This window comes from Bos mutus, chromosome 13 (genome assembly GCF_027580195.1).
Source record: "Bos mutus isolate GX-2022 chromosome 13, NWIPB_WYAK_1.1, whole genome shotgun sequence".
Taxonomy (NCBI): domain Eukaryota; kingdom Metazoa; phylum Chordata; class Mammalia; order Artiodactyla; family Bovidae; genus Bos; species Bos mutus.
The window spans coordinates 44314024-44326246 of NC_091629.1; the positions used below are offsets into that span (position 1 = coordinate 44314024).

Here is a 12223-nt window from a genome sequence, read left to right on the forward strand (position 1 = left end):
CCATCTTTGAGGAGCAGGCAGGCTACTGCGGGAATGAGAGCATCACTGTTCACAGTGTGTGTGGAGGGTGACAATACAGTAAGTAGAGAGCGGCCAAGTTACCGCACAAGTCGTGGGTGGAGAGGCTGAGGAGCCGAGGTGCAGGCATGTCCAAAGCAGGGCATCCTGCCCAAACCACACAGGGCAGGTGGCCTGCTCTGAGCCACAGGGCAGTCCTGGAAAGGCAAGAGGGAAATGGGCTGTCTGCTCCCTGAGGACAGCAGAGCAAAGGGCCAAGCAGACCCAGGGCATCACTGAGAAGAAAATGGGAAATAGAAATCCTGGCTCTGCAGACAAGGAGTCCCACAGAATGCTGCCTGTGACCTCCTCAAGTTCCAAACCACAACAAATACAGACTGAATGGGGTACTTGGCAGAGCTCTGGTCAAGAAAGATGTGGTCTTACTTACTTATATATATATATATATATAGATAGATAGATATGTATGTATGTATGTATATGTATAATAGACACATTCACAGAGGGAGAAAGATTAGTGGCTGCCAAGGATGGGGTTCTTGGGGGAGAAATGGGAGCATGATTGCTACTGGGAACAGGGTTTCTTTCTGGAGTGATGGAAACATTCTAGAATTAGATACTCTTGATGGTTGCACCATTCTGTGAATATACTAAAAAACCACCGAATTGTTTACTTTAGATAAGTGAATTGTATAGTACGTGAATTATATCTCAATAAAATTGTCCTATTAAAAAAAGAAAAGATGAAGGAAGCCGTAGTCATGGTGCCCTGACCCCCAGTGCCCTGCACAGCACCTTGTCCAGCTCACAGTTAGCTGTGTATCTGAATCCATACAGTTTGGAGAAGATGGGTAGATGATGCAAAGGTCAGAGGGCAGCCCTGAAGCTTCCATCATAAAGATGAAGCCACCAGCCTGGAAAGGTGAAGGCTGGGAGGGTCAGGACTGGCCCTCAGGTCTGGAGAATGAGCTCAGACAGGCTCACGGAGTCTCCTGGAAGACCCCTGGGCTGGGTGGGCGTTCAGAGAAAGGTTCCTCGCAATGAATGAGGAAGAAGGCACCTGGGCCTGAACGGTAGGTCAGGAGCCCCTGGTGACCCCCTGGGAGGAGGCCAAGGAGGGTTAACAGGTTGTTTCTCCCCCCCCCCGCCCCCGCGGCCCCCCCTCCAACCTCCCCGCCCCACGATGGGCAGGTCAGCCGGGAAGAATGCCCTGGGCTCCTACTCCCCAGGTAGAAAGGAGCCAGGGCACGAGAAGTGGCCAAAAGGGGCTGCCAGGCTCCGACCGAGAGAGCACTGCCTTGGAGTGAGAGGGAAAGCGGGGAGGCCGGGGAAACTGCTTTCGGCCTGGTCCTAAGCAGCCACCTGAAGCTTCAAGGAGCAGCTGAGGGAGGGAAGGGACGGGTGGGGTTTTGCGGGAGAGAGGAGCCCCCAGCCACTCCTTCCTCCCAGAGATGCCACGGGCCCTGGCCTCCTGCTCACCGGTCCTGGAGCCGGTCCTGCGTGTCCTTCAGCCGGGCCTTCAGGTGCCGGATGCACACCTCCTTCTGCTGCAGGGGCGTCAAGTACTGCTCCGGGGTGGGGGCTTGATGCCATGGTTGTCACTGCACAGCGTGTACTTCATGGAGCGCCTGCCAGGGGGCGCTCGTCAGCGGGGAGCGAGGAAGGGGCCTGGCGATGCGCTGGGCCTCCAGGAGAGAGGGAGCCCCGTCCACCCATCCTGGTGCCCCGCCCACTCACCCTGGAGCCCCGCCCACCCATCCCGGTGCCTCACTCCCCTCTGGTGCCCGGCCCCCCCTCCCCGCCTCCAGCGCCTTGCAGGCCAGGCCTCCCCCTGTGCCCCTGTGGGCATGAGAACACCCGGCCCTTCTGGAAGGTAGGTTTTATTAAGGTTCTTTGAGGCAAGAGCATAGCGTCGAGGTGGGGAGGTCAGGGCTCCTCTAGCTCGGGGTGGGGAGATACATCACAAAGCATGTGGACAAGCCTGGTACCACCCAGGGCTTGCGCTGCAGCCCAGGGCTGAGTCTCCCATCCCAGAGAATAAAGCTGAGACAGGGAGAAGCCTGTCTCTCTCCATGTAATTATCCCGGGGCTTGCCTGGTGGGCAAGGACTTATCCGTTGTATACGTGAGTGACTGGGTGTGCAAATCTAATCACTGTACCGCAAGAACCATATGAGCTGGCTCTGTGTCGTCGTCGTGACCATCGCCTAAACGTTCATTCTGTGTAAGGCAGGTACCGAAGTGGTAGCCTGTCATTTCCCTGGCATAAGGTGGGTGATAGTTAATATAAAATTAATGGTGTGTAAGTTTTCTCACTGTTCTACAGCTGTGCCTTCGGAGGATCACATTACCCTACAGTAGGCCTTTCTCTGGTAATTGGAGAAACTGCCTATCAGTCTGTCATCACTGTAAGTGGTTTTTAGACAAATGTAACAATGTTTCTCATACCATATTATGAATATGACTGTAATACTGTATGCCATAAATTTTTATAATGATTCATTCATTAGATAGGCTAGGCTACCCTGAAGCAATCGTATTGCTGCTTCTTTGTTATCAATGTGTATTGTTATCAATACATGCATCATTATACCTGTAAGTAAATATGAATTTCTTTTTCACATGATCTTTTCATTTTTGATGTCTAGTCTTAGTGATGCATATAATCCCTACAGCGCTTTGTGTCATATAAGACAATACTGACGTCCTGACAGGTGATTCATCTTAGAAACAATGTAAACATACCGTGTCAATATATACAGTGCTGTAAACATATTCTCTTGTGCTTATAATTTTCTTAACATTTTGTTTTCTCTAGTTTACTGTATTGTAAGCATATTGTTGATAGTACATATAACACACCAAATATGTGCCAGTCAACTGATTATGTTATAAAGGCTTCTGCTTGACAGTAGGCAGTTACGTTTTGGGGCAGCCAAACGTGATATGTGGATTTTCAACTGCACAAGGGATCAGTGCCCCAACCCCCCTGTTGGACCAGGGTCAACTATTCTAGGACACTATTCTAGGACACACATTCACACAAATGCAGGTCAATCCTTCCCATCTGCACATGCCCACTCATGTTCTAGAGGCACATGGGAGCCCAGATGTGCATCGACTGTTCATAACATCGACCTGTTCATAGCTGTACCCTGACGTGGAGGCAGGCTGGACATGCACTGCTCCCAGCAGCCACACTCCCCCACGTGGGGTGGTGCAGATGTGCATGTGTGGTGAGCACACCCAGCTCCCACCAGTGCCAAGGAGGAGGAATTCCCACCCAGAGGAGGCGGGAGGGCCAAGGCTTTCATCCAGGGGTCAGGAGCACCCCTATCCCACCAGCAGACCACAGCCTAGCCTCCTCAACTCACAGCTTCCTGCCTTCTCCCCAACAGAACTCCCATTTTGCTTAGGTGGCCCTGCACGTGGAACCACTAACCCTCCCTGAAGCCAGTCAGTCACACCTGGCACCTGCCAGCACAGTGTAGACAGAATTTACTGGGGAACGTGTCCTGTCTCAGAAAAAACAGCCTGGCGTAGAGGGGAGTGGGGGTTGGCCTTCTGCCTTCTTCTTCCTTGGACGTGGACCTGATGCCTGAAGGTGTCAGAGCCAGCTGTACACCAAGGATGGTGGAGGTGGGGTCCTCGACACTTTAGGGAGTCGCCCACTTCTGGCCCCTTGTTCTGAAAGCATCACCCCTAGTTTGTCTCAGCCACTGTCTTTGGTTATGTGTAGCTGGGTATGATCATATCCATCTTACAGATGGGAAACTGAGGCTCAGAGAGAAGGGACTTTCTCAAGGTCACACAGCCAGGGAGTGTGCTAGAGTTGGGGATGGTTAGAACACCCACACCCCCCAGGCCCCAAGGCGTTCAGGTTCCCCGCCAGCTGGGAGGCAGAGGGAGGGGCTGGTTACCTGGGCGTGGGGCTGCTGTCACTGCCCTTGCAGGAGCCTGAGTTGCTGCTGCTACTGAGAGAAGAGGTGCCGTAGGCATCCCGCACACTCACGGGTGGAGAGGTGCGCCTGGAGGCAGGGAGAAGAGGCAGGTGCTCGTTCTGGCTGGTGGGCAGCTGCGGACACTGGGCGAACACCGCCAGGCCGCTGCGGCCCAGAGGGCCCCCACTTTGGGGTCACCGCCGGGGAGAGAAGCAGAGGGGAGAGTGGGGGGACAGAACAGACAGGGGTGACAGAACAGACAGTGCAAATGAAGATGGAAAACCAGGAGGCAGGTCCTCCTGGCTCCCCAGGACAGAGGCGGAGGCTGAGCAGGGCTGTGGGCCAAGGGTGGGGCCCAGCTACCCCTAGCGAGGGTCCTCAACGTCCAGGGTCCCTCAAGCCCAGAGGGAAAGGGCCCTGTGTGAATTGAGACAGAGGTGGAGAGGACCGGGCAGGCAGGCATAGGGGCAGGAGGAGGGGCATGCGTGGAGTCTGGGTGAGCCCGGGTGGAAGGCTACATGCTGTCTTTGTGAGGATGGAACAACAATATTAATGATGGGAAGGATCCAGTGGTTTAAGTCTTCAGAGAACTTTTCTATCCACAGTGTCATCTGAGCCCTTAAATAGTTCCTGAGGCAAGTGTCAGCAAGCCCATTTTAAAGACGGGAAAAATGGGGGCAATGACTTGCTCCAAGACAAGTGGGTGGTGGACTGGAGGCAGAGACCCCCTCCCCCCACTTTCAGAGGCCAAGACTCCGGGCAAGGGGGAGACTCACCTGCGGGATCCACCAGAGGCCCGTCTACCACCTGGCAGGGACATGGCCATGAGGCTGCGGGTCCGGGTGAGGGGCGGGATGGGCGGTGTCCCCGGGGCTGAGGAGAGAGGGCGGGTTGGGGGGGCCGTGGGGAGGGCCGGGCCCGGCCACGTCATCCTCTCGCTGGGGCCGCTGCCCGGCATGGCTTCTCCTCTCACCCTTCAGCAGGACACTCGGGACCAGGCAGGGGGCTGGCAGGCAGGCTCTGCCCACGACTGCCTCCACCAGTGAATTTAGCAGGCTCCCACCACCCAACTTAAAATCACGGTCGTCAGAGCCTCAGGACGGCCAGAAATCATCAGTCCAGCCCCGTGTCCTCAGATGAGTGGATGGTGCCCCAGAAGAGCAAAGGCCTCCCCCCAGGTCACACTGGCACTGGGGCAGGGCCTCCTGGTTGCCTCAGCCCAGCACTGAGTCTGGCTGTGAGCCAGGGTCCCTGGACCCCTGACTCTCAGACCCCCACCCCTGTGCTGGTCAATCCACCCTCCTCCTTGGAGGGGACTGCAGGCTGGAGGACTCCTGGAGCATCACCAGGAAGCCCAGATTAGGCTGGGCTAGTCTTGACGTCCTTCCCAGGGTGCCTGTTGGTGCGAGGCTCAGGGCTTCCCGTCTATAGGGGAGACAAGACAGACCAACACACCAGCACACGTGTAGAAAGACATATGGATACACATGAACATGAAAAGGTACCGCATCCCTGCCATTCCAAGGCGTGCCGCACAGGGCTCAGTGAACATGCTCAGGGGGCCTGTCCACAATGCAGGGCATGCAGCCCTTGCCCGCCCCACCTCCACTGCCCACATGCTACACACAGGCACGCCTGTGCCCATCCATGCAAATGCGCATACTCATTTTGGGATGCACGAGGAACTCAGGGCACAGGCTCAAAGCAAATGAGGAAGGAGACAGATGGGAGAAGAAGACACTCCCCCACCCATTCAGAGCATCACTGTAGGCTGGACCCAGTAGGAAGGGACCATGCCTGTGGAGATCCATCCTCGGCCCTCTTGACAAGTGGGTAGGGAGACTCAGATCTGGGCTCCTGCCTGGGGATCCCTCGGGCCCTTTCCTGGGTAGGGGCTTGGGTTCTGAGGGCAGCTCTACAGAGGTTTAAGGGAGGGAGAGGCCCCATGCTGGGCTGTGTTGGCTGTTGTGGGAGGTCTGTGCTGGGCTTCAGCCCAGAGCCCCTAAAGGCCAGGGAAGGGAATGGGCCTGGACTCTTTGCAGCCAACATGCTAGTTCTGTGCCAGCTCCAGAGACCCCAGTCCCCTCCTTCTACACTCAGAGCAGGGACTAAGGACAGTCGCCTGGGTTACAGGACTCGGCCGAGGACACCGTGCACTGGACCTTCCTCCATGCTGGGAGAGAAGCCGTTGCCAAGCCCTACTCCACGCCAAGACCCCGTGCTAACCACGTTACGTACATTACGCCATCGACTCCTCCCAACAATCCTATGAGGAAGTGCTGTGATTAGTCCCTTTACAGATGAGGAATCTGAGAGGGAAGGGACTGCCTGAGTCCCTGCCCCAGTGGGGCAGGGCCAACACCTGAGCCAGGCCAGCACCAGATGCTGAGGGGCTGGATCACGAAGCACGGATCCCCTGCCCAGGGCACCACCCCTTCCCACGTCAGGGCCTCTGAGGATCCCGGCCACCCTGGCCAGTGGCGAGGCTGCCTCCTGAGCAGACAAAGGTGCTGCTCAGGTGGCCTGTTTCCTGGCTGGGACACAGACATGGTCTGTTCCCTTGAGGGCCTGGACACAGCCAGCATTGTCTGCCCAGAGGTGTCAGGTGCCAGGTACAGGAGCCGCCAGCACCCCACCTGTTATCTGAGCTGCTCGACCTGACTTGGCAATGCATCCCACCCACCATGCCTCAACCACCCAGGCAGGCCTCCTGGAACCGCAGGGCTGGCCCTCAGAGGAGGAACTGTGGGACAGGGGCTGGGGGGACAAGGGTGCTCCTTCATACTTGCCAGGAGGCCACCAGTGTCTTAACACCTCCTAGGCACAGGAGGGCCTCAACCAGGAGCATGGGGGAGGGGCTGATTGTCCTTACTCATGGGTGGACAAGGGCTTCAAGGATCACCTGTCTTTTTTCTTTTTTTAATTGGAGGATAATGGCTTTACAATATTGGGTTGGTTTTTGCCATATAGCAAAGTGAATCAGCTATATGCACACACATACCCCCTCCCACCCCCCACCCCTCATTCTACCCCTCTAGATTGTCACAGAGCACGGAGCTGAGCTCCTTGTGCTATACAGCAGCTTCCCACTAGCCATCTATCTTATGGGATGTATATATGTCAATGCTATGCTCCAATTCATCTCCCCCTTGATCATCTGTCATTGACAGACCTCGTCTGTCTGCTACCAGGTGACCATGCTGAGTGCTATTATGTGCCTTGGCCCATTATTCAAAATAAAAATCCTTCGAGGCAGGATCTGTTATCACATTTGGGTCCAAGGTCGCACAGCTGCACGTCCAATAGACCCTGGCCTCTAGCCCCAGTCAGCCTGGCTTCACTGGCCATCCTCCCGTCATCACTTCTGGCTTTTGGGAGGATGCTGTGCCTTCAGGAGGACCTTCAGAGAGGCAGGACTCAGAGCTGAGGCCAGGTCTCGCTCTTCCAAGCTAGCTCTGGTGAGTGTTGCTAAGGAGCTTGCAAAGCCTGGGTGGAGCTCTAGGCTCCAGTCCTGGGAGGCAGGCACCAGGCCCGCTTTGCCTTGGAGCTGCGTGTGGCCTTATACAATGAAGGCTTTGTCCCCATTCCTACCTTGCTTGGCAACCAATCCCACACCTCCCTCCTCTCTTGCTCCCTCTTCCTTCCTCTCTGGCCTGGGGAGGGGTGGGGCAAGGGGATGGCATTTGTACCTGGATGGAGCCGACAGTCTCCTGGGAGGCCAAAGACAGCCATTCATCTGGGACAGAGGTGGAAGTGGCATTTCCCCTGCTGGGATGAGACCTTGCAGGCTGGAGTCCCTCTGGGAGGGCAGAAGATACCCAGGCCCAAAGGGAGTCACCTCCCCAGGATCTAGCCCAGAAGTGTTGGTGAGCACCCTGTGCTCTCTCAGGTCCTCCCTCCCTCTGAGCCCCAGAGAGGAGGTAAGTTGCCATGGCGTTTGTTGCCATGCCAACTGCTTGGCCTGGAGTCCTGTAGACCTATCCCAAGGTGGCCACTGGAATGGAAGGTGGAAAGGAAACCCCTAAATGTGGGGAACTGGGCTGACAGTCGCCCATCATCTCCACCCCAAGGTAAGCCCAGCCCCATTTCCCCATCCTGCCCACACCTTGACAAACCCTGTTGGATCCACCCCTCTCATCAGTCCCTCACACACCCAACAATGGGAGCTTGGGAGATGGAAAGAGTCGGAAATAGTCTAAGCAATCTGGGCTCAAATCCCAGCTCTGTCATCCTCTAGCTGCCTGCCTTGGGCAAGTCATGCCACTTTCTCTAAGCCTCAGCTTCATCATCTGTAGGTATAACAGAAAGCTCCTCATATGGTTACTGTGAGGATGAGATGGGATAATTCATGCACGGGGGCTTAGCCCAGTGCCCACCATACAATGAACACACAAAAATGGGAACTGCCAGGATTTGGGTAGTAGGTAACTGCAGTGCAATGTGAGCTTTGAAAGAGAAACATTCAAGGGATAATAGTGGCTTCAGGAAGGTCAGGGAAAGAGTCTTCAAAAGGAAATTTACACTGGGCCTTAAGGGGTTAACAGGGGTTCACCAGGCAGAGAAAGCACATGGGAGGGATGGAGAAGCCTGGGCAAAGGCGGTGAGTAGTTCAATAGAACAGCGTGGCTGCTTGGGGAAACTAGGGGGCCTAGTGGAGGCAGGGGCACAGCGGGAGTGAGGCTGCAGAAGGAGGTGGGGCAAGACCACACCGCGCCACGAAAGCCAGAATCTTGTCCTGTGGGCAACAGGGAGCCATGGAAGGGTCTTAAAATGGGGATGGACATGATCAGATTTGCACTTTAGAAAGTCCTGCACGTTTGTGGACCATAGCTGGAAGGGAAGAAGAATCGAGGCAGAGAGACCGGTTAGGAGGTTATCAAAAAATTAGAAGGGCCTGATTCAGGGCATGGGCTTCCCAGGTGGCGCTAGTGGTAAAGAACCTGCCTGTCAACGCAGGAGACATAAGAGATGTGGGTTCAATTTCTGGGTTGGGAAGACCCCTGGAGGAGGGGCAACCCACTCCAGTATTCTTGCCTGGAGAATCCAATGGACAGAGGAGCCTGGTGGGTTATAGTCCATAGGGTCTCAAAGAGTCAGACACAATTTAGCATGAATGAATGCAGGGCAGCCCAGGAACAATGGAGAAAAGGGCATGGGGTCTCCTGGAAATTCATCAGAGGCCCCCAATTAAGTAAAACTTAGGGCATAACTCATTTTTTTTTTTTTTTAGGTAAGAACTGGATTTATTTAGAGAGAAACACACTCCACAGACAGAGTGTGGGCCATCTCAGAAGGAGAGAACAGCCTAGGGGAAAACTCTTGACCATGGCATTCAAGGCCCTCTCGTCTCTACCCTGTCCAGCCAGCTCTCAGCTGCTTGCTGAGCCCCGAGGAAAGCCCTGTTTGTTGCTCCATGTCTTTGCAAAGGCCGTCTGCCCAGCCGACAGCACCTGCCCTGCCTTGTCCTCATGCATACACTGCACTCTGTGTTAGGATCTGCCCTGCAGGCCTTTCCTCCTGGGACTCCATCAGTCACTTACTCTCTTGACCACTTAGCATGCCATGGCTTAGGTTGAAACTCAGGGAACACCACCCTCTGGGGAACTTCATAAAAATAAACACAATCAACACACAACAGTTAGTAACACAATGGGTTAAATAGGCACATATGATAGACCAAGTGGTTGGATTAGATGGTCTCCAAGACGGTTCTGGATCCAACATTCTCTGCTTCTAGGGCTGTGAATTAAATGACAGAGTCCTAATTGATGCTTTCTTCCCTTTCAATGACTAGAACCCCTGGGTTTCAGTTTCTCCATCTGTAAAATTAGGAAGCTGCATTCTTCAAAGAGAGACATGATGGCATTTTACTCAATCAGTGAGTCACGGGGGAGAAACCAGGCATTTGGGTTAATTTAATATACTAAGCTAAGTGAAAGTCCCTGTATGTACCATAAATTATCCTCCGCCCCCCCTCCTCAAAGAATTAGCCATCAATAAAAGAAGAAAGCTATCCAAAAATCCAAGGGAACAGAACAATCTGTGTCTGATGACTCAAGCCTCTCCCAGCTGTGGAAAGCAAAGCAATGCAACCTACAGACCAGAACTTGGGCAAAATCCTTTCTCTGCCAAGACTACACCAGAAGGCAGAACATTCCACCTGTCAAGCTGCAGAGCGCCTGGTGCTCCTAGAACGCTAATGCAGAGAGAAGCGGCAGGTGGAAGACGGGCCTGGGAGTGTTCCAGCCTCCCTCTCTGGATCTCCAGGTTAGTGCTCTGAGTGCTGCTTATGGCTGAGGGGTTTGGTAAACTTCCCCTGGCTTCAAAACCTCATCACCCACTATGCTTCTCCACACTGTCAGCAAAAGCCAGGACCTTTCCTCCTGGACACGGAAAGGGAGGCGGTAGCAGCACGTCTCCTGTCTTGTTTCCTACACAGGCTGCCTGCAGAGCTGGAGCCACAGAGGCAGCCACTGGACTCCTTCTCACTTTGGCGACCCCAGCACAGCATAGGGCAGACCCACAACTTGGCCACACACTGCGAAGGCTCTCAAGGCAACCAGGATGGAAGTGAGGGTGGAGACGTCTGCTATGCTGGGTAGTCTCCGGTGGTTACACTCAGATCCCAGAGCTTGGAGGGCATGGAGCCCAGTGGTCTTCAAACCACCCAGAGAACTTGCCCCTGGGACTGCAAGGGGCTGTGGGCTCAGGCCTCCTTCCCCCTTTCACCTGGAGAGGCTCCTCTTGTATCTATTCTACCTGTGGAAGGTCCAAAGTAAGACTCCTTTTTCGGTTTTGCAGGTTAAACATCTATGTAATGTATATTTTCCATGATGAGATACTCCTTCATATCCACTAGGATGGCTATAATCAAAAACACAGATGATAATAAACAGGGGTGAGGATGCAGAGAAATTGAAACCCTTGGGTGTTGCTGGTGGGAATGTAAAACAGTATGGTACAGCTGCTGTGGAAAACAGGCTGGCAGTTCTTCAAGAAGTAAAACATTGAATTACCAAATGACCTAGACGTTCCACTGGTGGGTATTTACCCCAAAGAATAGAAGATGTTCAAACAAAAACTTACATAGGAAATGTCCATAGCAGCACTGCTCACAACAGCCAGAAGGAGGAAATGACCCGAATCAAATGTCCATCGAAGGATGAATGGACAAAAAGTATGGTTTATACATTTGGTGGAATATCATTTAGTCAGAAAAAGGAGTGAAGTATTAATATATGCAACAACATGGATGAACCTTGACAGTCTCATGCTGAATGAAAGAAGCCAGACACCAAAAGCCACACGCTGTGATTCCATTTGTATGAAGTGTCCAGAACAGGCAAATCCATAGAGATAGAGAGCAGGTTAGCGGTTGCCAAGGGCTGGGGGAAGGAGGAGTAGGGAATGACTGCTAGTGGGCATGGAAGTGATGAAAATGCTTTAGAATTAGAAAGCAGTGACAGATATACAACTTTGTGACTATGCTAAAATCCTTTGTATCATACATTTAAAAGTGTGGATTTTATGGTATGTAGCTATACATCAATAAAAAATATAATCTATATAATATTTATTTCAAATGAACTGGTATAAAACGACAGGCATGGTCCAAGAAGGGGAAGGGAATGGCCCAGGATGGCTCTGCAAGCAGAGACCAGACAGGGACCAGAAGCAGCCCCCCTGTTCTACCTGACTTCAGGCCGCCGGGTCCGGGCAGCTGCTGCCCTGCTGCCCCTGAGAGCCTGGAGGAGACGGCGACCGAGGCTGCCCCTTTTGAAGGTTTGGAATATCCCCAACTCCATCTGATTCTCACAGATTCCCTGTGGAGGGAGGCCAGGTGGAGACTGATCCATGGACACGTGGGAAATCTGAAGCTGCAGAGCTTTTGAGATCACTCAAGGTCACACCTGGACGTCTAGGTCTCAAGTGCCTGCATTTCTACTGCATCATGAAGGTCTCACAGCGCAAGAGATCTGGGACATGTATTGTTATGCTGCATGAAAAAGCAAAATTCTAGTTTGCTGGGAGATCCTAAAATACCATGGTAGACATGTGGGGTTACATCCCCAAATCCTGTGCTCCTCATGCTTCCATAAAAGGAGGACATCGCAGGTGGAGAAAAGGGAGGCCTCACACACTCTTGGTGGCAGTGTAAAATGAGGCAGCCTCTGAGGAAAACAGTGTGGAAGTTCCTTAAAAAACTGAAAATAGAACTACCATATGATCTAGCAATTCCACTCCTGGGTATATATCCAGAAAAAC

General features: G+C 53.4%; 1 protein-coding gene across 1 annotated transcript in view; it reads right to left on the reverse strand.

Moving 5' to 3' along the window:
- SNPH (syntaphilin) overlaps positions 1-12223 on the reverse strand; it is a 44915-nt gene that overhangs the window by 5875 nt on the left and 26817 nt on the right. The window contains 4 exon segments of the mRNA XM_070381520.1: positions 1498-1594; positions 1597-1646; positions 3938-4045; positions 4735-4831. Of these exon segments, the coding sequence (XP_070237621.1) occupies positions 1498-1594; positions 1597-1646; positions 3938-4045; positions 4735-4784 (305 nt within the window). The 5' untranslated portion in view covers positions 4785-4831.